At 45.5% G+C, this 26,510-nt stretch overlaps 1 protein-coding gene across 1 annotated transcript in view; it reads right to left on the bottom strand.

Moving 5' to 3' along the window:
* The window catches only part of SORCS1 (sortilin related VPS10 domain containing receptor 1), a gene marked incomplete at its 5' end in the record, with an annotated part of 617,874 nt that overhangs the window by 393,558 nt on the left and 197,806 nt on the right, over positions 1-26,510 (bottom strand). Inside the window, one exon of the mRNA XM_045291424.1 lies at positions 7,362-7,429. Coding sequence (XP_045147359.1) covers positions 7,362-7,429 — 68 coding nt within the window. The remainder of the gene's footprint in view (positions 1-7,361; positions 7,430-26,510) is intronic.

Here is a 26,510-nt window from a genome sequence, read left to right as displayed (position 1 = left end):
CGCAGGTTATAGTGACTGTCTTTGGACTGTCTCGGCAAATTGTGCCCAGACTTTTCTTTTACTCCCATCTTCATGGCAATGGACTTGGCTCAATCCTCAGGAGTAACAAAGGCTGTCCTGTGAGAAATTTGTTGGGTTGGAAATGCAGGTGCACAGCAAGGAATCAAACCCGTTCAAAGATAAGCTCTAATCACATCCTCCTCTTTCCCACCATGGAAGCATTTTGGAGATATACCATATATACGCGAGTGTAAGCCAACCCATATATCACCTGAGGCACCTAATTATACCACAAAAACTGCATTTAAAATGGGCTGGAAAATTTGGCTTATACATGAGCATATATGGTAGTCAGAGGTTTGGGTTGTACTTTTATATGTGGATCTGAAAGTGGGATCATGAATCCGAGAAGTCAGTCCCGTTAATTAGAAGAGCTAAGACAAAAGAGTCCAACAGGTCATGTGTCACTTAAAGAGAATATGCATTTAATTCCCTCAAGAACTGCCTAGGGCCTTCCCACAAGAACTGCCAAGACTCTCTGAAAGAGCTCTGATGACCTTGTCAAGGAGGGAAGAAAGAAATATGCTCTCTAGCTCAGCAGTTCTCAACCTGTGGGTCACGATGCCTTTGGGGGTCAAATGACCCTTTTACAGGGGTCGCGCCATTCATCACAGTAGCAGAATGACAGTGATGAAGTAGCAACAAAAATAATTTTATGGTTGGGGAGCCACCACAACATGAGGAACTGTATTAAAGGTTTGCGGCATTAGGAAGGTTGAGAACTACTGTTCTAGACGTTTACAGTTTATATATTTCAACATTTAAGGGTTTATAAATTCAACTTTCAATAAAGTCAAACAACCCAGGTCTGTCAAATCCAATAGCTCATACACTATAAATTGGCGAAGACTCTGAGGTGCCGTTAATTGTTCTGCATTAGATTATCCCCCCTTTTTCCTCTCAGTTTGACTCTCCCAGATGAGCCTCACCACAAAACAAAACAAAATCAACCACCTGCTCTAGGATTAAGGTGTAATCAGTGACAAGACCAACTGGGAGCAAAGGCTCGTTAGTTTGCAGCACCCCTCTTCATCATCCAGGGCTTATGGATCTCTCAAGGTTGAAAGCCCTGGGGCGTTATGGCAAGGTCAACTGTCTCTCAGCCTCCCCCTACGTGAATACCCCAAAGTCATGTCTACTGCCCCTTTGTAAACTCTCCTGCTGATAAGGGTTGACAAGGAACAGGGCTTTATTTTAAAGTGCATGTTGCTTGTTTCTGGATTATGAAGTCATTTTCCTATCGGGTTTCAAACCAGTTCATCCCAGTTTGACTTCCTGCTGAAAACTGGTATTTTGAGGAAGGCTTCAAAAAGGCCCTGGAAAAATGAAATTCAAAGACAATGAAATTTTCTACAAAGTTTTTAAAGCTGCATCACAAACTGATCAGAACCTACAATTTAATAAGATCCCCAGTAGTGCCCCATGGACTCTTATAAATTCTATTCTTATCTATAGAAATTCAGTATATCCAAGGTGGAAATGCAAATTCTCAGCAGGAGGTTCAACTAAAAGGGACTGGTGCAAAACACTATTTTCCTGGTGTGCAGTATTATCCTGTAGAAGAGCAGACGAATAGGAAAGATGCTGAGTTCTCTCTCTCTCTCTCTCTCTCTCTCTCTCTGTGTGTGTGTGTGTACATGGAGTTCCCTACTGAAGAAAGTGTTCAATTTCAATAATGGTCATAGGCAGTTCCTGCTTAAGTTAAATGTCTTATGTTTTCCTTTTTAGTTTTCATTATTATTGCTTTTTATTTGCAGTATCTGTAAATTTGATCCTTGTTTTTGGAGATTAGACATTACAAATAAGGTTACCAGTAGATTTTAATACATACAGATACAAAGGTTATTCAGAAACTTCATGAAAAATTTCTATCTTTTAATTCCACTTTTCCATGAACTTTTTGAAGTCCTTCATCCATCCATACATGCATAGTTTTTATATAATACTAATCAGTTTTTTTAAAGATGGCTGCAAGTGTAGTTTGTCACAATTCAAATTGGTTGTCAATCTGCCACTACATACATCTACAAGAAGTGTGAAAAAAATGAAAAAAATTCACAAACATTTTGAACCTCCCCTGCCTGCGCCTGCCTCTCTCTCTCTCTCACTCTGTCTCTCTGTCTCTCTGTCTCTCTCTCTCTCTCTCACACACACACACACACACACACACACACACACACACACACGAGGACTAGGGAAAAACAATATTGCACTAGGGTCCCAGCTCACACATGCATGTGTGGTTCTAAACTAAGTGTGTTCAAACCCATTTCTGGAGTGGATGACTGTGGAGGAGTTCTCTCAGTAACACACTAAGACCGGGCGAGGGTTCCTTGTGAAACAATAGACCATCTGTCACGGGGCGCATCCTCGAGGTGAGAGCTAGTATCCGATGTTTAACAAAACTCACGCGGACACCTGCAACACAACACGGTTACAGAGATCCTCCCTCACATAAAATCGTCTCACAGGGTTCAGACGGAGCACATATTTTAAGGAAGGGCAGAAAGACCTCACAAATAAGTTCCAGGCATCGCGATCAGCCCAGGAGGTTATGATGACTGGTTTTTGGAGAGTGCTGTGGGGCAATTTTCATAAATGTTACCGAAGAGCATAGATAATAAGGGTCCATTAGGAAGAAGCTTGAAGAAAACTAAAAACTCAATAAATTGGTGAGGAAAATGACAGGAAAGTGGCATCAGGGAATGTTTTCCCTCAGGACAAGGTACCTGCTCGCTCACTGAGAGCTGCACAGTGTCTTGTGTGAGAATTTCATTGGGCAACCTTACTCCATCTACCCTATAGCCCTAATTGTGCCCCTTCAGCCTTCTGCTTGTTTCCCAAGCTCAAAGGGTATTTAAAGGAGACATGATCAGAGACCCTCAGGGATGCCAGAACTGCCCGGTGAAAGTGGTATAAATCTAAGAGTGCCAAATTCATTGGCGAAGGGGTGGAGAGATGGGAATACCACTTTCAGCAATGGATAAACCCAGATGGAGGATATGTGGAGAAACAATCACTTCACATTTTGTCACTTTTGTTTAATAAAGGTGTCTAAGATCTTGCAACTACACTTTTGGACAGACTCTTCTTGTGTGCATCTCTACAATCTTGGACATACTTACCTATATGAAATACTAGTTTGGTTGTTCATAGAAAACTTGATCGGAAGGCAGGAGGGACTGTGGAAGTAGGGAGGCAACGTATGCGTTATCAACTAGCAGCTGCAAGCCGACGTGCTACTACTTGCAAGATGGGGGTCTTTGGACACCCTGTAAAAGATGAAGTACAGGATGGCACGAACTAATGCATGCCTACCACTCAGCATGATAATTGACACAAAGTGAGTGCTCAATAAAAGCTAGCATTTACTTGTATCGCTATGGTAATCATCATCAGCACTGACTTTCAACAGCAAGGCACTGGGGTTCAGGGCTTCAAGTCTACTTAAGAAGAGAAAATATGTACATGAGCAATGTAGAGAAGTGGCATTTATCCCTTACCTTTATTACAACACTTATGGCTCTTGGGATGGTTTCTCTATGTACATTGGATTTACCTTCTTCTGCGACCTGATAGCCCTAGGGGGACGCTTAAGTACCTTATCCATATAATAACACGAGGCAGGCCCCATGCCCGCACTTTTCTCTCTTGCATTAACTGTCTATAGACCTGTGTCCCCATGCTGCTGATGAGCACCTTGAAGACAGAATCTATATGCAACGTACCCACTCACCTTCCCTTCTCTGGACCAGTAGAATCTAGAGAACAGAGTTATTCAATACATCTATGTTAAATAAGGAAAGGGGAAATAAAATGATTCATCGATGACCATACAGTGGAGATACAACTATAGGATTCATGGATTTGGCTACAGCAGCTATTCACTGAGCATCCTCTAGGCAGGAAGTGCTGTGTTCGGCACTCTGGTACTATGAGGATGTCTAAAACACAGCCTAGACACCAAATGAGCCCCCCAGCTTTTGGTGTAGACAGGTGTATGTAGAAGAAAATACACGAAGGAACAGAAGAAAATGAGCTCACCGTGGCTGTTCTAATCTTCTGCAACTAGAGCTGTAGTTAATGGAGAGGTGTGCTGTTCCTAAGCACCACCCTCCACAGACCCAGCCTGCCCTCCTCATCCTCCTCTGAAAAAGACCCTCCGGGAGTGCCCCTAAGTATGAAGCCTGGGCATCCCTAAGAGCTCAAAGCATGCAGCCTTAGTAAAGCACAGGGGCAGCACTCCAAAGATGAGGCGGCTTCAAACACTTTGGAGGGAAATTCCACTATCTGTTCAGTCCATTGTGCCAGGAGATTTTTAAAGCCACTTCCTATATATAATCACTGCCCTCAATAAAAGCAGGGGATATCAGGTCAGCCCATCCTCTGCCTGACGCTGCCTGGACCAGGTGTCCACAGCTCCCTACATATATCACTATCATGACACCTAGAGACTGAAGCATGCGCATCTACTTGTCTGATCCCACCAGTGGGGTTGATTAATATCCAATCCTTGGGTATCTAGTACAGTGCTCGTCACTGAATGGGCACTACATAGAGGGAAAATGGGTAAACAAATCTAACAGAAATGGCATTTTGCTCTCGCCCCGTGAACTTGACCTGGAGACTGAAAGGTCAGCAAGTCAGACTTTCCTGAGTTTCAGCCTCTAGCGACTGCACCTTCCGAAGGACCCCAAACCGAAAACCAAGCCCACTACCTTCCAGTCGCTATCAACTCACAGCAACCCTATAGGACAGGTAGAACTGCCCCCGGGAGTTTCTGAGACTGAAACTGTTTACAGGAGGAGCAAGCCCCATCTTCCTCCTGAGAGCGGCTAGTGGTTTCGAACTCCCCACCTTGCCCAACATATAACCACTATGCCACCAGGAAGGCTGAATGACTAGTAAGGACAGGTGACTCCATTTTTATTTCATTAAATGATACCGTCCCTCACTCCCAGCCCCACGAGATCAGAAAGCGACATTCTGCTTCACCCTGAAGCATCTGCGTGACGCCCCATGAGAGAGACCGAGGGACGACGACCCTGGGATGCCGCTCCTCCCCTTCTAGCTTCCCAGATAGAGACTGCTGCCTGCCGAAGGCCTCGATCCCACGAAGACAAGACCAATGGCTTGAAATTTTATACTGTGCCGATTCTCTTTCACAGGTGAAAATGAATTCTTACAGTTTATTTTCGTCTCAGGTGAGCGTAAATTAGAGAAATCTAAGGAAGCACGCGCTTAACTCAGAGTCACGGAGCTTCTAATGGAAGAGACTCTGCTTTTAAATGATACAGGAGGCGCCAGGCTCTTAAGGCACTAAAGAACTGCACTTTCTAAAGGCTCCTACACAAACCCCCACACTTTGATTTAGTTATAATTTCCTTGGGACCAAATCCTATCAGTGAATGAAGGAGACAGACCATCTAAATGCCTGGCAGCAACTAAAACAACAGGGTCAGTCTTTTTCTTTGGTCAACCACAGGTCTCCCAAAACACAAGACAATTTACTCAGGTATCATGCGTACACATGGTGTCAGGTGGCAGAAAAGAGACGTTACGTGAAAAACAATTTCACCAACCAGCCGTACGAGTAGTGAAGCTTCCACTGGGATGTCTGATCAACTCATGGCTGTCAGCATCCAGAGAACTGAATTCCCCAATATGGGCGGGCTCTGAAAACACACTGCCTAGGTAAACCTGTGATGCACCCCATTCCTCCCAAAGAGAGCCGCCACGGATGAACTTCCGAGGGGTGAACACAGACTTCTCCCTCAGTCTCACTCGATCAGTCCTTCTCACTAGATCTCAGGCCTGAGGCATAGGGTTACTGGTCAGTCCCATTAGGGCACCCCGACTGGCAAGTGATGAAAACCCCCACTGATCTTATATCCCAGACACCCCCGGCAGTCTCTGGAGCACTCTGTGATGGCTATGCCCATTTTCCTTCAGGAACGGCTCCCTGTGGGAGTGTGTGTGTGTGTGTGTGTGTGTGTGTGTGTGTGTGTGTTGGGGCTTGGATGTAGCAAGAAGTCTCTGTAGCCATCATTACAACAAGAGCACGGGGCAGTCAGAAAAGGGTCAGGATTTGCCATCTGGCCAATGACCATAGAAAATACCCCCAGGGTTGCTCCCTTCTTCTCCCATCCTCGGGGCCTGGCATATAGTTCGCTCCTCAACAACCGCTGCCAGTACTCTTCTGGGTGTCTGTGATGGACCGGTGGAGAAACACACCACACAGACTGGCAAAGCAGACAGCCCCAAGAACAGAGGAGGCGGGAATGGGGCCTGGGTCCCTGAGGGCTTTGTCTTTCCTGGATTCAGGCCCTTAAGGTGTCAGAGTGTCTACGTGAGGGGGCTTCAAAGCATGCCTGTAAAAATAGAATTTAAAGATCATAGAATTTTCCACAATCTTTTTGAGGACCCCCTCTTATTCTGTGCCCATATTCAGTGAGTGGCTTTGTCCCTAACGGATGTGTATTCATTCATTTGAAAGGGTCTTATTAAATTATCTGTATATGGCCATCCAGGGTGAAGCCCAGAGAAGATGACGTGCAGGTGTGTGTGAGCTCACACCTGCAGGTTGTGATTAAAAACACAGAACCACACATGGAACAAGGGAATAGTCATGCATCGGGAGCCTGTCTGCGTTCTGCACACCTGGGTGGTGGTGTGTGTGTGTGTGGGGGGGGTGTCTATTCCCTCTTTTGAGGCCTCTCCTTCTTTCCTTCTGTTCCAATCATCTCCCAGGATTAGCGGGAATCATGGTGACCACCTGCTGTGCAGGTAACAGCCTGATTGCACTATAAACCAAACCCACTGCCTTCGAGGCCAGTCCAACTCCAAGAACCCCTGGGACATGGCAGAGTGGCCCGACAGGGCTTCCAAGCTGTGACTCTTTAAGGGCGTAAAATTTCTCCTAAGCAACAACTGGAGGATTTGAACCGCGAATCTTTCAGGTAGTGGCGATGCAATGTTTATCTTTTTAAGATCATTGTATTGGGGGCTCTTACAGCTCTTAAAACAATCCACACAATCAGTTGGATCAAGCACATTTATACATATGTGGCCATCATTATTTTCTAGGGCTCTTTTCAGTTAGCAGTCAAGCACTTTTAAAGGGGCTCTGGAGAAGGGATCTGTAAGGAAGGGAAGTGTGACTGCCACGAGAGGCATTGCTAAGGGCAACGTGGAGCAAGCCCAGGAAGAAGGAGGGGCCTTCAACCAGCAACCTGAGAGGGTAGAGTGGCTCATTAGAGCAAGAGTCAGTCTGTGATCATTAGCACAAAGCATCCACCTACCTCCAAAGCGAGCTCTCGGTGATGCTCCCCAGGTTATAGTCATAGAGCTTGGTCAAAATGAGAATCACCTGAAGGCAGAAGAAAAAAAAATTACATCCCAGTTAGTCTCAAACAATTACAATCTCTAAGAACTGACGGAGCCCAAGGGAGGGTTTAGGAATTCTGTAATAGGTGCTTAACATAATTGAATGCACTGTTCCAGCCTTGCTCTACTGAAGGGGGAGGGTTTGCCCATGCTTTCCTAGGCCTTTCCCACTTCCCACCCTTTCACCTCTGGGGAAGGCTCTCAGATCTGCACCCCCAACAGTCAGAAAGGAGCCTGGCGACACCTGGAAGGTAGGTAGTCTGAACTCACCAACCGCTTCATGCCATGTGGCAGCCGGTGCTTGTCAAGATTACAGTCTTGGAAGCCCCATGAGGCAGTTCTACCCAGTCCTATAAGAGCACTATGATTTGGAATCAATTCCAGGGCAACAGGTAAGGCAGCCCCGAGTAGAAAGTTGGGCGAGAATACGAAGGGACGCAGTTGTCGGCCTCATCACTTACAGCTGGACCACGAAGGGCAGGTTACGTAACTTCTCTGAAGGGACGCATTCCCATCAATTAAAGGGGATCGATAAGGCTGCTCTCCCTCTAAAGGTGGCTGTGAGGCTTTCAGTAATAAATAAAAATTATCTATCAATTAGCAAGGAGTTCTTAAATGTTAGTTCCTTCCCTAACTCCTCTATGGGTTAGGTTTGACTTTTTTTTTTCTTTCCTGGTGGTGTAGTGGTTACAGGCTGGCTTGCTGACAGAAAGGTTAGCAGTTCGAAAGCACCCGCCGCTCTGTGGGAGAAAGACGAGGCTTTCTACTCTAGAGAAGCTTTACCGCAACCCACAGGGCAGTTCCACACTGTGACGTACAGTCTCAACGAGCCAAGATCGACTCCGTGGCACAGTTTTTGCTGTTGTTTTCTCAATGTCTAAGAAAGCCACGGGACAGAAGCCATGAAGGGTGGGTGAGTGAGCAACATGATTCTAACAGAAGCCAAGCTAGGTGTCACAGAACCCTGAAGCTTTTGGAATTTGGAGGCGCTCTACGGGAATCCCAAATTAGAAACCGACAAGTCAAACCAGATCCTGGGCAAGGGCAAGCGCCCCCCAAGCCTTAGCTTCAGGGCAATCCCTTCTCAGACTGTCAAGGGCACGGTTTCAACTTCATCTGCGGAAACGCAAAAGGCTTCATTAAAAGCTCACGGTGTTGTCTGAGGCCAGATGCCAAGAATTATACGACCCGGTCCAGGAGGCTACGGTCCAGTTGCAGACTAGTGGAGTCATCAAAGGTGAAGTTTGAGAGTTGAGCGACCCGTAGCTCCCCTTGATGTCTACAGCGACTACCGGGTCACAGCCAGGAGACAGTAGTGTTCTCTTCACCACTGACACGCCACCCCTTACTCCTCTCACAGAAGCCAAGAGCCTGATGAGTCTGCTGAACTTTCTGGTACGATTCAGGGTTTTCTCCGGACAGTCCGAACCAAGAACACTTGGTCCTGTGTCTGCCGACTCATCAACCACTACCCCAAACTGTTGACAGCGATGTCCCGCTCTTCTCTCTGAAGGCCCAGGATCGCTTCCAGCCACAGTGAGCAAGCGCAGAAGGACCGAATGTGGAACGCCACGGTCACGGAGCCAGTGAACCTTTCCCAGCACCGCCCTGCCCCGCCAGGCCTTGATGGACTGAAGCACCAGAATCCATGTGCAGCTTCTGAGCACGGCCTTCCCAGCCAGCACACTGGGCTCTGTTCCAAGTTCTTGGAAATGGAGAGCCCCGGTGGGGGAAAGTCACGCCGGTCCCGAGGTGCTCTCCTCAAAGGTCGCCCCTCTCCTAAACCACAGCACAAGCTCCCTCCGCGGTGCTGCTCAAATCTTGCTTCAGTAGCAAAACGTGAGCATGTGCGAGGTGCCGAGCCCCCTACGGACACATCAGATGGTGGGCCTGCGGTGGGGGCATATGCTTAGCAGGTTCGTGTGCCAATTAAGTTGCTCTAAGTGCTAAATTTCAATCACCGTCCTCCCAGGACCGCTGATCAGAGGCAGCGGGTGGCTGTTTGTTGGAAGACACAGACGGATGGGGCCGCTTCACCTCGGTACGGTTTTGCCGAGTAGGCCAATAAATCCCCCACCAAGAAAATGGGGATGTGGGCATAAAGCATTTCTAGGTAGTTGCTCTCCTGATACAATACGGCAGTAAACTAAATAATGAAGTTCAGCTGGTCACAGGCTGCGTCCCCCCATTCATCTGCAGGGGGAATTCCCAGGCGATGGGGCGAAGGGAACCTTTCACCCAGCATGTAATGGCGTGGAGCCGCACGCAGTGCAGGAGTTGTTTAAGCAATTCCTGGGGCAGGCAGTCAGGCAGGGAGGGGGAGCCTGCTTCTGGCTGCTGCTTGCTGGGCTAGTCAAAACTAAAATACCAGTGATATACTCAGGCAGTTTATCAATACTGCGCCGGAAGCACCGTCTCTACGGCATGGCAACATATACCGGCTGGCATCCATCTGGTTCGGCTTTCTGTTTTCAGAAAGGGAAGGGCAGGAAGGGAGGACTGTGAACCTTTCATTAGGTTTTCAATCGATTATTTCAGATCTCGATGTCCCCTCTTCTCCTTTTCCTCACCTTCACTGTCTATCTCTATCCTTTACCACCCACGCCAGAATAGTGACTCATCACTATGTTAGGTTAAAAAGGCTGGCTGGCTTTTTTTCTGTGAGTGAAATAGCACTGCTATTGGAAGGGTTCAACACCTGTGAAAGGAGCTGGCCACAACCCAAACAGCCTCACCACCTGGGAACCACTATTTGTACCTGGAACGAGGGGGGGGCGGGGGTCCTGCCTATTTTAGTTCTGGTATTTATTCCTTTGGTGTGACTTACAAACTTAAAACATTATCAGGGAAACTTTAGGCAGTGAAAGTAGACATAGGAAGGGTATACTTGTGTATATGGGCATTGTGGTTTCCGTTGTACAGGAAACAATTTTCACCTACAGATTTAAATGAGTTCAAGTTGATAGTGTTTCATTATAAAACCCATCAATGAGAACAAGGCTGGTGTGAAGAATTGATACATATGCACATGCACACAGAGAACAGGCTAGCCATCAGCGTCTCAGTATTTCCTCCATCTTGTTTTATACCCAGTACACTTATATAGTAACATTGCATAGTATCAACATTCGTCATCATAAGCTGTGGCCATCTAGTGATAATTTAGAGCCTTCTCTTATGCTTAGGATGTTTTCTTTGACAATCTATAATGCACCTATTTATGGCTCAGCATCACTACCTCCATTGAAACAGGATCCCAGCATCCCATTATTTAGGAGGCGTTCTGGTCCTCTAAAGAGTTCCATTCTAGGAAACTCACAGAGGATACTCTACCCTGTCCAACAGGGGCGCTATGAGTCAGCACTGACTCTGGTAGATGGCAGTGAGTTTGTTTTTTCAACGTGGCATGTCCTACATGCCTTTAAAGTCAGTCTGGTATCTGTTGTCACCACTGACATCAGCCCTGCTTTTCTGCTGTTGCTCCTCCTGTCCACACCTATTGCTCATAAAGCCTCTGGACAGAACTCTATCTTGGGTCATTCTTAGGTAGAGAATGTTGATACCCAATCACCAACAACCTGTTGTCCTAAAATAATCCAGAAATGGTGCAAGGGTTTGTACAGAGTCCATGAGGGAGAAAGGGAAGGGATTCCCTTCCTAGTTCTGAGCCAATTTTTATCAGCAGGACTCCCAAAGGAGTCCCAAACAGCCCTTTGCCCAAGGTTTCCCAATGCTCTTAGTGAGTAATCCCACCAACTTTAGCCTCTTGCATTCCCCTGTAGCATAAGAGGTTAAAGGTCACCACAAAAGACCCCAGGGAAAGAAGAGGCTAATCATGCTACCCCTTGACCAACCCACAGAGAAACCTGGTGGCACTATGGAATCAGGATCACCTTGCTTGCACAAGGCCAGCAGTGCAAACCTGAAAGATGCTCTGCAGAAGAAATGTGAGGTGGTCTAGTCTTGGAAACCCTTCACAGGGTCACTGTGAGTGAGAATTCACTTGACGGGGAGTTGTCCGATCCGAAGCCTTTTCTGTTACTGCTGTACTTGCTATCAGGTCAGATCTGACTTTGCAACAACAGCAACAAAACCCCCAAACATTGCCCCTTCGGGGCCTCCTCCTCACAATCTTTGCTATGCTTCAGCCCCTTGTTGCAGTCACTCTATGAATGCATCTTGTTACAGGTGATTGATTGCTCACTGTATTAGTCTGGGTACTTTAGAGAAACAAATCCACAGCAACTCATGTATAAGAGAGAGTTTTATGTAAAGAAAGTGTGCATCACGATAACATCCCAACCCAATGTTGCCCAAGCCCACAAGTCCAACATTAACCCATTAACCCAACACCAGTCCACAAAGTCCTCCACCTCACAAAACAGAGGCAATGATGCCAACTGCAGGAGGAAAGCTGAGTCAGTGAACGAATAAGCATCTCAGCACTAGCAGGGGTCTCCAAACGGCTGCTCCAGCACCCAGGGCTGCATCGGGATAGGTCCATGTGGCTTCTCCTTGGGAATGTCTTGTAGGAAGTCAATCTTGCAAGCTGAAGCAGGGAACTGCTAAGGCAGCTGCACCCGGTGCAACCATCACAAAACAAGAGACCCGAGAACTAGAAAGGCGAGGCTCACCACCCATTTATCCCTCCGCCTTGCAATTAGCCCCACATGTGATTATCGGCCAGGCTGGCACAATTAACTAACTCACTCACTAAGGCTGTTTTTCCAAGTCTGCTCCAGGGGCGGATCCCTAAAGAATGTGTCCAAAATGCATGGGATGAAGTCTTGCCATCCTCACTTCTAAGAAGTCTTCTGGCTCACTTCTTCTAAGACAGATCTGTCCTCCCGCAACAGTGACTCGCCTTCAGCCTTCATGGCTTATTGCCGGCTCTCACCTTCCTGAGGCCACTGAAAATACCACGGCATGGGTTCAGACACCCTTTAGTCCTCAAACTGACACCTTTGCTTTTGAACACTTTCAAATTTGAAGTGCACTAATGGGAATTAGCAGAAGTCAGTCAAAAGCGTTCTGTTACATCAAAATGGCATGGTAAACTGTATTTTGAAGTATGTGTGAAAACAAATTAACCTAAATTAATACACTGACAGTCTCCATTATGCCAATTATTAGCCAAGTAACACTTTCTGGTGTGACAGTGTAGCTTTTTTTTTGTTTAATTAATGGGAAATGTATTTTTGAAATGGAATATACACCAACATCTAAAGAATCCTGACAACACCTTCAGGTAACATGGTTTTAACAGAACATATGAAGGGGTACCCCAAATAAACCGGAATTGCGCTGGGCGGAGCAGCGCATTCATAGTACGCATTTTTCCCACTAGGCAAGCATCCAGCAACTCACTCTCAGTTCGCTCACCCAGTGGCATCTCCTGGGAAGGTTCTCTCTGGTCACAGTGATTTTTTTCGTAAAAGCAGTTTCGATCAAACACTGTTTTTTGTGATGGCCAATGTAGGAGAACAGCATTTGGCTGTGAAATGTTTCCTGCTTGGAAAAAAATGCCACAGAAACGGTTGTGATGTGGAACACAGTTTACAGGGACAGCATTATGGGAAAAACTCAAGGAAAAGAGTGTTTTTCTCGTTTCAAATAAGGTGAAATGTCAATTGATGACAAACCTCATTCTGGACATCCGTCATCTTCCCAAATGGAAGAAAATGTGGACTTGTAGTGTATTTGGAGTTTGTTCCAACAGGTCAGACTGTTAATCAAGCTTTCTAGTTAATGGTTCTGGAAGAATAGCATAACGGTGTGCTACAAAAAAGGCCTGATTCGTGGCAGTCAGGAGACTGGTTTTGCCACCATGACAATGCACCTGCTCATGCAGCCATCTCAGTGCACCAGTTTTTGGCAAAAAAAAAAAGTATGCCTCTTTTGCTCCACGCACCTACTCACCAGACCTCATCTGTGGGACTTCTTTTTGTTTCTGAGAATGCAGAGGACCATGAAAGGTCAGCGATTTGACAACATAGAAGAGGTGAAGGAAAACAGGGAGGTGCTGTCAGCCATTCCAACAGATATTAATTCCAACAATGTTGAGAACCAAAATTCATTCCATACTCATTTAGGATAGACATACTTCAGGATTTTCTGAAGAAAAGCCTCGTGTCATCTCCTTTTCTTGGCGATTGAAGAGTTCACCCCTCTGGGTAGGGAGGCTGACCTCGCAGAGTTGCCCCTCCCTTCACCCCCAAGAAGAATGGGCACAAGCGGGCATGCATGGAGAGCAACCTTGTTGAAAGCAGATAACTAGGAGGAAAAGTGTTCCTCCGAGGCTCCGTTGGCCTAGCTCGTGGATTCCTTCGGTTAAATCGTGAATTGGGGGTAGCTCTTGGAGAACCAGTGAACACTGAAGGAGGCTCACGTTCCAGGAGGGCACGTGGTCTGGCTGCTGCCTGTCACGTCATCTCACCCTCATCTCAGGAAATCTCAGAAAACTGGGACATGTCTCTTGATTTTTTTCAATTATCAATGATTTGCCTTCTTTGTTTTTCTCTCTCAGTGGCTAATTGTGAAAGAAGAATTGAGTCTCAAAAGGGTCCTCTGGAGTCCCATGGCTGTAAAGCGATGGACTGCACACTTCCAGGCAGCCGAGTCCCTGCATGGCCCTCTACCAGGACACAAGGCATGTTCCTTTAGCAGTCAGGGGTCTTCAAACTTTTTAAACAGGGGGCCAGTTCACTGTTCCTCAGACCTGGTGGAGGGCCGGACTATAGTTTAAAAAAACTATGAACAAATTCCTGTGCACACTGCACATATCTTATTTTGAAGTAAAAAACAAAACGGGGCAGAAGCACCCGGCGGGCCAGATAAATGTCCTCGGCGGGCCGCAGTTTGAGGATGCCTGCTCTAGCTTTTTCAGCAGTCACTAGTGATTCAGGCCCGAGCTGACCAGGTGGTTCTGTAATTATAACACACCGGGAGAGGGCACAGAACCCAACAAGGCCTGTGTTCATGATGCCTCTCCCCCGAGGGGGGTCCCAGTCTCACTCAGGTGAGCAAAGGGTACGTCTCCCTTTCTCCTGCTATGCAGCAGCTGGTTGCTGGGCTTTCCTCGTTGCTTAAGCTCATTGCTGAAGCTAACCAGACACTAGCAAGCGTTTGCACAGAAATGGATGAAAGATAATATGGGGGCAGAAACTTACAGGGGCATTAAGAGATTTGGAACAACCTTTCATGGAGATTGAGGAGTAAGACAAGGAATGAGGGAGGGTCTAAGCAGCCAAGAGTTGGCTTTATTTTTCATTGTTTTCTCTGCACACCATTTTTAGGTCAAAGAAGCAATCCCGCACCAGTGGTTTTCCAAGAAAGCACAATACGGTTCCGTCTTGTGCCTCTCAGTCCAGGAAGCATTTATTGACCTTTCCAAGAAGAACCAGGGTTCTCATTCTTTTGGGGAGCCACAGTCTGTGAAGAATCTGATGTGGCAAAAGTTATGAGCTTCCAACAATGAGTTTAACTTTAATGATGTCACTGATCCTCTGGGATCTCGAATTCAGGAGAATGAAGGGTCTCTAATTCCCTGAAAATAAAAGCTTTGTTCAGAAGAAAGAGTTTTGAGTTTGAAAAGTCAACACATTTAATTCAATAAGCACTTATTAAGCCCTCGTGAGGAGGCAGAAATAAAAATGTGTGCCGTGTGGCACCAAAGGAGGATCAGACACAGTCCTAAAGCCTGGAGGCTCAGTCTGGTGGAAAAGCAGGCTTGTGCACCCAGAGGCACAAAGCAGGGACAATGAAAGCAAGCTATATAAGTGCGAGAAGAAAGTTGTTCCCAGGAACTGCCTCAGACAATAGGAGGTATTCAGGACTGATTAGAGTAGCTCTTTGGGATTCAGAGGCAAATGGGCAAGCCTATCACCTACCAGTCTCTATATTCAAGATGATTCCTATTCAGGACAATTCTATGTATGTCAGGGGGAAAACTCCATTCCACAGGGTTTTCCGTGATGGATCTGGTGAGAGCTGATGGTCAGGCCTCACTCCCCAGGCACCTCTGAGTGGTTTCACCTCTCCAGCACTTCAGTAAGCAGTCTCACACTGGAATTTCACCATATGGCCCACCCAGGCCCTGGGAATATTGCAAGAGAAAGGCGTGTGAAGATAGGGGCCCAGGGGTGGGAAAAGCTCGTGAAGGTATGAAGCACAGGTTATGAGCCAGACCTAACAGAGCATCAGGACAGACAGCAATGTTTGCCTCTATTGTACAGTCTCAAGATTAAAGGGCAGTGCCTTCCCTAGAAATAGCAGATTAGAAGACCTGATTTGGGGTCCGGGTTTAGCGGCCATTATCTGTGACTGTGGTTTCAACAGCAAGACACCGAACACTATCACAGGTGCATTCATTCCTGGTGGTGCAAAGGGTTAAGCACTTGGCTGCTAACTGCAGCCCCGCCCCTCACAGCTGCACAGGAGAAAGGCCTGGCCAGCTGCAAGAGAGAAGTGGGTGAGGGGAGACGTCGGACAGTGTAAGATATGACAACGTAATAATTTGTAAATTATCAAGGGTTCATGAGGGAGGGGGAGCGGGAAGGGAGGGGGGAAAATGGGGAGCTGATGCCAGGGGCTTTAGAGAGCAAATGTTCTGAGAATGATGAGGACAAGGAGTGTACAAATGTGCTTTACACAATTGATTTATGTATGGATTGTGATAAGAGTTGTATGAGCCCCTCATAAAATGATTAAAAAACAAAAATGAGGAGCAAATAGCAAGGGCTCAAATAGAAAGAAAATGTTATGAAAATGATGATGGAAACATATGTACAAGGGTGCTTGATACAATCGAGGTATGGATTGTTATAAGAGCTGTAAGAGACCCCAATAAAATGACTTATTTTAAAAAATTTAAAAAGAAAAGAAAGTCCTAGGAGACAGTTCTACTCTTTCACAGAGGGTTGCTATGAATTGGAGTCAACTCAAAGGCACCCAAGAACTCCATCACGTCTCCTGTAACCGAGACAGAGGTCACGATGACTTCCAGGACACAGACAATGGCCTTATTTCCTCTCGTAAGGTGCCAGTACTTGATGCTGCTTCCCCTTCTGCAGGGTAGCCAGAATCATTTCTTGGATCCAGCGCAGAGACAGCTGCATGCAGCAAAGGAAAAGTTGAGTCCTTATGCGCATCTGTGTGTTTGCCGGCAGGCTTGTGTTTTTTAATTAGAGCTCAAACACTTTCCCAAAAGTTCTCCAAGCAAAGTTATTGGGTCTCACGGCCCAGGTTGAACCCACCTGGCCTTTAGAGTACTGCAGGAGGACTCGGCATTTTCAGTATTTCCAATGGTGGAAACTGAGCATTCCCAGCAAACACCTAAGGGAGAGGGGCTGCAGTACTATCTGCCTGGCTCGTGTACGATGGGACCACGGAGCAGTCACTTCAACACTGATTTGACTTAATCTTTTTTAAAAATTGAGGTACTATCACCCCACTCTTTCTCTCAGAATTGTGGGAGGCAAAAAATGCCACAGCAACCACATGAAACCTTTTTGTAAATGGTAAAGCACTATGGGAGTGTAAGTCGCCATGATTATTTGCAACATCTAGCATTCAATGGATGTCTTTTCTCTGTACCAGACAACTTACCTGGTTAAGGGCATTTCATGACATTTTTATCTCTATTTTTCACGTTCCTTTATGGCGAACACATCAAGTCACAGGGCAGCTTAGTCACTTCACTGACTCAGCTAGTCCAGAAATGGTGAACCAAATATGGAACAACACAACAACAAAAACCAACCGAGCCTGCTCTACCTGAATCAGACACACACAGACTCTTAGTCACTGTGCTCAGTCGTTCTCTGGTGTGTATTCTTGTTACTAGGATGCAAGGAAGAGCCATTGGATTTGATCCATGCCTAGGTATTGATTGCTGACCTGATGCATGACAAACACAGTAGGTACTCCTCAAAACCCCTTGCTAAGTCTTATGCTGACCACCTTCCAAATGATCTGTCTCATAATAGACAGTCTTGAGTCTTTAGCATTTTACTAGCCTTTCTTCAATGACACGTCTGTCATTTTTATTTAGTTATTTAAATTTTTGATCCTAGAATGATCTTCATTATGAGCTGATCCTTCCATTTAATTTACTATGGAGTGCGGCGATTCCCAGGTCAAGAGTTTCCAACAATGAATGGATGAGCATCTGTCTTCAGAGTTGATCACACTGGTTTACTGTATCCTTAACTTAGGAAGATTTAAGTGAGTAGATATTCTGGTTACATTTGAGTAATTGAAGACCAGAGAAATCAATAATTGTTCAACTGGCTTATCAGACCCTACAGAGAAATGGAAAGCTGCATGTGCCTGTGTAAACAATGCATGCATAGAGGCACAGACACAGTACGTGCACTTGAACCAACAGAGTTCAGACAGGTCAGAGAACGCATCGAAACAAGAGTTGGCGAACAGAGAAAACAGTAGAAAGAGCGGGCCTACTCGGGGATGTGAAGTGAGCCAGAGAACAGACAGCCTTTGTCCCCTGGCAAGTCCTTCATCTTCAAATGACCTTCATGGTCGGTAGCAACCTTTACATCATTTAGGGATGTGTTTATTTGTGGAATGCCCTTGCAAGGTACCATACGAGAGTGATTTAAACCCTCACTGCTTCTCCTTTGGGGACTGGAGACTACGAGACGGTCAAGAGTGATTCAGACAGTGATAGCAGCTACAGATAATGGAATCAACTCAGGTAAAGCGTAGCATATCAAAAAGCTCTTGTGGAAGCTGGAAAATTCCTTCCTATAACCGGCTCTGCCCCTGCTTGCTTCAGCAGCACGTACACCAGAATTGGAACATCAGTATCATGGTCCTTCTCTGCAAGGATGCAAGTGTGGGAAGCCTTCCATAATTATGTGGATCTAAGAATGACTGACACACATATCACAGGCCAGACCTGAAATGGAAGGGATGAACTTGTTCAAGAGCACATGGCTTCTCCTGGAATGCGTCCATAAGCGGAAGGTCAACAAAGCCCTCCAGAAGCTAATCTGGCAAGCAGTCTGGGACCAGGGAAATACACAAGTGCCTGGAAGAATGGTTCAGGCAAAGAAAGAAAATCGTAAAAACTCTGCTCAGGGAGGGCCAACGAACCAAGCCAAACCCACAACCACTGAATACATTCCAACCCAGAGAGAGCTTCTATAGGGTTTTCAATCATGTAAATCTTTATAGAAGATTTGCACCCTTCTCTCATGGCGTGGCCAAGAACTAAAGCTCCCCTTCTCCTGTCTATGAATGGGGGGGGGGGGTTGCATTGGGCCGCTAGCTGCAAGCTCAATGGGTCACACCCACCAGTTATTTCACAGGGAAAAATGAAGCTGGCTGTTCCCATGGACTCACAGTCTCGGAAGCCCTACGGCGGAGTTCTGCTCTGCGCCATGGGTCACTCTGTGTCGGAATCGACTCAGCAGTGGGTTTATTTGGGTTCTCCTGTGGGTACACAGTGGCCTCAATAGTTATGTAAATCAACATTCATAAAGGAAGTCTTTGTCTGCCTGCCAAAAACAAAAGGTCTGCTATGTTCTTTCTGATTCTGTTTTTCTGTAGAGCTAGAGGTCATTTATAGCTGAAGGAGGAGGCCAAGGCTGGACCCGCCTGGCTGTGGCACCTTGTCCTTGAAGCTGCCATGGGAGCAAGGCTGTAATTTTCACTCAAGAAACCCATGTCTCCTTCCCACTCTGTGCTCAAAGTCAAATTTTACTTAATGTTTTCTGTTAACATGAAATGAATGCTTATAATAATTAGACTACAATCAGAGAGCTAGATCCTATACGCATGACTATACAAACACGCATGAGAGACAGGGAGAAATTTGAGCTTGTCCATCGGTGACGTCTCTTAGACCTAGATGAATTTCTGAAACCCAGTTTGAATGCACGGACTTTGAACGTCAGCGTGTGCTTCTCTTCACATTCAGGGATTCTGGAGCCTCACAAAAGGCATCCCCTCCAAGATCTACTTAGCTCAGAATGCCAAACGAGATGGGCTGATGACACTTTACTCTCTTGACTCCTTCTTTCTTTCATTCTACACCCCCCCAGCCGCCCCCTCCATCTTTCTCTCCTTTTCTGAACAGTAAAAATGGAGGATAATTTCAAGAGCATACATCCTTACCTACTGGTTACATTTGGCCATGTCCTCCTTCCTGTAAGTAAATTACTCTGCCCTAAATGATGCTCTATTTTAACCCACTAGAGCACATCAGACAAGGTGGAAGGTACTAAACTGCTTCAAAAATGTTGCAATTTTTTGTGGAGAAGAGTCGGCTATTTGCTTCCATTCTCTGAAAAGAACATCCGGATAAAATAATTGTACGAAATATGAGAAAGGTGCACATTCAAGCCAGGTGTCTCTCTACACAGACAATGGGATAGAGAAATGAAAGAGACTTAGACAGACAAGGCCAAAGCTTCAACCTGAGCTTAACTGGAGCCAGGGTAGGGACAGAGAAGCAAGCTCCTCAAGAGACTTTTGGGAGAATAAAGGTCATGAAAACTATGTAGACGGTCCTGTCCAGATCTCTTTTTATATTTAAAGAACAAAGTATAAATCATGCTCTCATCTCTCCCAACCCCACGCCCCACTACAGGCTCAGGAAAGATGAGAAATTGTATCCTCCTAAACATCAATTCAAAGCCAGGTCATCTGATCCATAGCTACCGAAGCACAGACAATGCAGAGAATTCACATGGTGGAGTTGCAACACAAGAAAAAAAACGTTTATTTTCTTATCTTCTCTCTGCAAATGAGGAAACCGAGAAGGAAGCAAGGCCATTTCGTGGAGGAGCTGTACAACCTAAGCTTGGCTGGAGAGGAGAGGAAGGGATGGGAGGAATACAGAAGGCCCCTTTCAACTCCCCGATGCAATGAGCTGAGGAAGATCGATCTCCAGACTCTCAAATCACTATCTGTCTGAATTACAGGCACTATCCAAATATTAAGCCTCTTCCTATGTGAGAATCCACACACAAAGTGAACACACCATTGAGCAGCTAACTGCTTGTTAATGATGAGGGGGCTCCAGCTGTTCATATCCTCCCTTAGATGTAGCACCAAGACATCGACATGCAGCATGTCTCTCCCCTTCTACTTTCCCATCTTGGTCTGTATTATATCATTCAAGGATGGGTCTGAAGAGGTCGATTCCATTTCTAAAAAGTATTACTTCTCAAGGTTAGCACAGCATACTTACAGGAAGCTAATAGACAGGCATATTCCAGTGATCCAAGCGTCAGAACATGAACCTCAGTAAGACACTGGAACATCTCAATATCTGTAAAACGCTATCTTCATTGTTGCTAGTCTTAGCGAAGGCTATTGTTGAAAAGAATGTAAGCGTCTTCCTTTTTCTCCTGTTCATTTCTCCACTCATAGTCACTTAATAGCACTTACAAAAACATCAAGGATAAAACCCTAGAGAGCCAGGAAGCTATTTTTTCCCCCAGTACTAAGGGGAAAATCTTAAAATGGGACATGAAGGAAATGAAACCTTTTATTTTCTTAACATCAAATATCAAATAAACACATAACAAGCAAACAAAACCCAACAGCAACAGACTTGTTTAGCAGATGTTCCCCTTGCTTTGTCGGAGCGCTAAAGTGAAGTGGGACTCCATGTGTCTAAAATGAATTTCAAAAGCTTAAAAACATTGCCTTCACACCGAACTTGAAAGAATGTGATGAAATTCTAAAGTAAACTATATTAAAGAAAAGTTTCTCCTTGGGAGAAATTCTATAGAAGTTACTGGGGGAAAAAATGGTCTTTTCATTTAGTGTCAAAATCAAAATGCTTCTGTCTAGTTCTAAGTCTTGACAATAGTATCTAGATGATAGATGCCAAAGTATACATATTTTTAAAGGCTTTTTCATTAGGGAAAATGAGCCCTAAAGTCCAATTTGGAAGGGACAAGAAAGATCATCTAATACCAACCACGGCATTTGAAAAGTGATAACACTTACACGCTTACCCTTACACTTATGCAAGAATTAGTTCTTGCATCAGGAGTTTTGTGACAGTAAAGAATAATCTGAACATACTACGTGCCAAGAAGGGCAGGTTGGATCGGGCTGGGTCTCAGATGGAAGAGTTGGAAGAGGTAGCTTGAGAATGAGAGAGGTGGGAGTGGGCACAGACTCAAGTTTTGTTGAAATTGAAGGTACACAATTTGAGTCTGTATTGCAGAGAAATCAGAGTTATGAATTAAATGAGGTTTAAAAGTGAGTTTTAAATAGGAGAAATTAAACTACACCAAACTATTAAAACCTTAAAAATCCGTGTACCTTTTCCCTAAGATGTCAGCAGGTGCTTAGTAGACAAGTAAAAAGAAATGTTTCCTGATTGCAATCTGGCTTCTCCACTTGGAATGTTCAACAAATCCCAGAAATTCTCATCACCTACAGAGGTCCATGCACACAACATGTGTTTTAGAAATCATTCTTTACTTTTACGGAAAGAAAGGCAGACTGAAAAAGAGGAGAGAGTGAGGAAGAAGAGAAAAAAGAAAATAGGAAAATAGGAATCATACCTCCATGGGTGTGGTAGTTACATAATCTGTTGTCAATTTGAGACTTATCTGAGTGAAGGGGTGGAGTTTAGCCTGTCAATCAGGTCACAGCTTGATGACCTCATTTGGAGGTGCTGAGGAGATAGCTTGTTGGAAGCGGGACACACAGTCCCTGCAAGACATTCTTGTTGACAAGCCACATCGAGACAGGCTGATGGCAGCCAGAGCCTCAGAGCTGGAGAAGGCAGGTGGAGACCCCAGTCAGTGCTAAGATGCTTACACAGTCACTGGATCCACAAGACCTTCCACCCACTTGCCGGTGATCTTATGCATTCAGCTCATTACATGTGTTTCATGGGTCTGAAGAGGAATTTAGAGATTGGTATCAGATATATGGGTTAATTTTGGACTTATGGACTTGATCTGGACTGGGCTAGGATGTTTTACCAATATTCAACTGCTTATGTGTATAAAGCTCATTCTTATACACATGTGAGTGTCTATGAATTTGTTTCTTTAGTCAACCCAGATTAACACAATGGGTAAATCCACTCTGGGCTTTGAGAAGAATCATGAGATGTTCTTTAAATGTCTCCAGTGGAGGTATCCATTTCTGCAGTTTTCAGCAATGAATCTTGAGGTATAGACATGAGCCCAGGCTCTATTAACAGTATCACACTGAGGAAATCAACGTAGCACATCGCTCCACAAATACATACCTTAAGCACTTCTCCAAACCACACGGTCCTCTGGAGTGTCACTGTCTTATGCAAATGATATGCAAAGCGGTATCTCTGAGTCTCCAGTTCCTACATCTATACACTACTTTTGCTATTTCTTTTTGTGTCATATCATTGGATTTGGATGAACTTTTCCCAGCACAAACAGCATGTTCCAGTTAAGTAATTATTTCCCAGCATAAAACAACATGTTCCAGTTGTGTGAATCTACCTCATTTGGAAGACCTCCACCTACTCTACTTCCAGCATTGTCGGTCTTAGCAAATGCTTTTGTTGTTGTCCAAGGCAAAGCCCCAAGTCACCCTTGACTTTATCCTGCCCCCATTCCTCCCCCAAAATAATTAGATGGATCTACCTCTCCCATCTAATCTTAAATCTATCAACCTGGTCCAAGCTGTTTTATCTCTCACCCAGATAACTACAATGTCTCTGAAAACTCTGCTTGCATCTGACCTGGATTTCCTCAGGCCATCCTCAACACTGCTGCCACTGCCATACTCTTCCAATGGCCAACTTATCATCTGGCTGCACTCTTAAGGGAATTTCTAACCTTTTGTTTCTCTTACCCTGAAGTGTAAATTCCATAAGATGACCTACAATGCCAAGTCTGATCTGGCTCCTGCCATCAAGGTCAAACCAAGGTCTGCTTTGTTTGTCACAACTCCAGGTGAACTTAGACATAATATTCTCAATGCTGATCCAGGGAACATTAATATTGATGGCTTGCCTAGCTGACTGTGGTTGTATTGGTGACAGACTTTTCCAGCCGTCCACAGCATGTTCCAGTTATGCGAGCAATTATTTCCAAGCATAAACAACATACTCCAGTTGCGTGAGTCTCTAGAACAGAGCCGAATCACAAAAACTCTATGGAAGCACAACAAGCAAGCATTGCTATTTCACCGAATTGGAATTTTAGCAATGACATTCCAAATATCTTGGATTTCCCATTGAAAGTTTAGGCTGACAAAAGGATTAAAGGTTACAGAGAATTCAATGCTGGGAATTGCTTTCGTGAGAACCCAGTAGTTGTAAAGCATGTCTGTGTCTAATCCAGATGTGTATTGAATCTTCTGTTTCCATTCAAGAGTACAAACGTCCACGCACAGATCTGCAGAGGACACGAAGTTTGGCCGGACTGTGTAGAGGTCTGAGTCTTCCATCGCAGAGGTCCCAGACACGGCAGACACAGCGTGGCTCAGACTTTGTAGTGATATTCTGAGTTTCAGAATGTTTGCATACGAGACCCTTAAAATCTCTTCCTATGAATAATAGAACAAAGGCAAATAAGTATGTGTAGAGGGGGTGGGGGGAGAAGAGGAGCCCTAGTGAAGCAGTGGTGACAAGGTAGGCTGCTAACTACAAGTTCAGCAGTTCCCAAACCGCTAGATGCTCTTCAGGAGAAGGACCAGGCTTTCTACCTTGGTAAAGAGCCACAGCCTCCAAAACGCACAGAGGCAATTCTATTGGGTCCTATTGGGTCCATCCCTATGTGTAGGCACAGACTCGATGGCAGGAAGGTTTTGTTTTTTAATGGGGGACCAGAGGAGCCCTGGTGGTTTGTGTGTGTGGTGGTCGTGGGGGGTCCCCACTGTGACCACAAGGCCAGCGATTCAAAACCACCAGCTTCTCTATGGGAGAAAGAAGAGGCTTTCTATAGCCTTGAGAAGGCACTGTCCTTCTCTATCCTCTAGGGGGCCCCTATGGGTCGAAATCAACTGAAGAGCAGTGAGTTAAGTATGGGGGACAGGGCAAGGACCCTACAGTGAGAAGCTGGGAGGACTGTTCCACTTGCAAAGCCTAAGCTAATTCCATAAAAGGTCTGTAGCCAATTCATTTCACTTCTTTCCCCTGACTTTCTTTTCCAGTGAAATGGGACTGATCAAATTAGCATTCCCTTTTCTAGCCTCATTATTATAACAATAAACTTTCTTTATTGAATGTGTTTTGTTCATTGCTGTTTAGCTAGGCAGTGTGCATGTGATTACATTTCAATATTCTTACTTTTCCTGTAAGTAACATGCAGTGGCCATTTTCAGATAAGAAGGTAAATGACTTGTCAATGATCAACTAGCCCAGAAGCATGATTTAAACATGGACAGATGCTTAATCACTATATCTGCAGGGGAAAAGACAAAGTTTTAGAGAGTGAAAGATTGCACTGGTTTCTTTCAACCATTCTGCGGTCGTTTTGCTCCACCTATCTGTTTTTCTGTCTTTCTGTCTGTTTGTCTGTTTACCATCTGTTCTTATTAGCCTCTGTCCAGTTGACTCCAATTCATTACAATCTTAGATAAACAACAAACTATCATGAATCTTCATAACTGTTGGTTTCACCATCTAGAAAGGTGTGCTTTTTATGTTCTGGTTTTCGAGTATCTACCACTGCTGTTGCTGTTCCGACTCATCAGCATCGAGTCAACAGTGACCCAGAGCAACCCGACAGGAGGACCGGGCAGAACCATCCCTGCTGGTTTCTGAGACTATAGCTCTTGACAGGAGCACAAAGTCTTATCTTTCTCCCTTGGTGTGGCTGGTGGCTTCAAACTGCTGACCTTGTAGTTGGCAGACGAATAGGGGACCACTATGCCAGCAGGGCTCCTGTTGCATGCCATCACATCAGTGTCAAAGCAGAGGGAGCCCCAGGTACAATGGAAGGCACCTGCTAGGGGCTGTACCATCCTTCTAAGTATGGTCATGTTTGAGCCCACTCTTGCGTTCACTTTGCAAACCCAACTCATCGACGGTCTTCCTCTTTTTCCCTAATCTTCTGCTTTACCCACCCAAAACGACCTGTTCTGGGGATTGGTCCCTTCTGGTAACCTGAGACAAAGTCTCACCGTTCTAATTCCTAAGGGGGATTCTGGCTGTGTTCTTCCAATAGACTCTCTTAGCAATCCATGGCACCATGACCCAGAGGCATCAAGTCTTCCCCAGTTTCCCCGTCGTCGCCGTTGCTGCCAGCTTGAATGTGCAGACGAGGGGCTTGAGAAGCCATGGCTCGGGTCTGGCACATCTCAAAGCTTCAAGTGGCAGCCTCCATTGTGAGCACTTCCCAGGGGTCTTTGGCAGCTGATGGGCCCAATGCAATCTGTGTCTAGGTATTCTGCTCAGTGTGAACTGAATGCCTCAAAAGGAAGAGCTAGAGAGAAGAGGGCACCCCAGCAGGAGGTCGATGAAGGCTCTTCAAATGCTTATAAGCACTTTAGACACAGCATCTCCTCTAATCCCTTCACAACCTTAGCAGATCAGCTTTTGAGATTCACTGATGAGAACACTGGGGTGATGATGAAGTACATGTTGAACCCCACTTCTTCTTGGGTTCTGTCCTTAGCTGGGGCCTTGAAGGAACAGGCAGGTACCTTTCCCATGCAAGTCACTTTCTTACCTTCCTGGGAAAAGGGTTACTCTGGGTCTTGCTGAAATCTCTGGGGCTTACCCCAGCTTAACACAGATCCCTCCTGGTCTAAGAACAGGTATATCACACACTTGTAAAGGTCATGTTCAGGGGAGCAGGGGTGGGGGTGGGGTGGAGGGAGGATAGAAATTTTCTAAGGAACTACAACAAAACTTATCTGATCCTGTTAATGGAGGAGCTTATGAATTAAAAAGCATTGGCATTTCTCTAACTTGAATACAGTGAACCCTCGCCACTTCACGCTTCTACTTCCCCGGCTTCACTCTATCGTGGTTTTTGCATAACAGCGCATGCTCTGTCATTACTGCCACTGATTGGCTCATACTGTACACGCTTCTGTCTGCATCGCTACGTATCTGAGCTATGTATCAGATGCAT

This window comes from Echinops telfairi, unplaced genomic scaffold, assembly GCF_000313985.2.
Source record: "Echinops telfairi isolate 266 unplaced genomic scaffold, ASM31398v2 ScPeMD7_70;HRSCAF=299, whole genome shotgun sequence".
Lineage (NCBI taxonomy): Eukaryota > Metazoa > Chordata > Mammalia > Afrosoricida > Tenrecidae > Echinops > Echinops telfairi.
The sequence above is the reverse complement of the archived record's forward strand: the minus strand, read 5'-3'. Positions and strand labels throughout refer to the sequence as shown.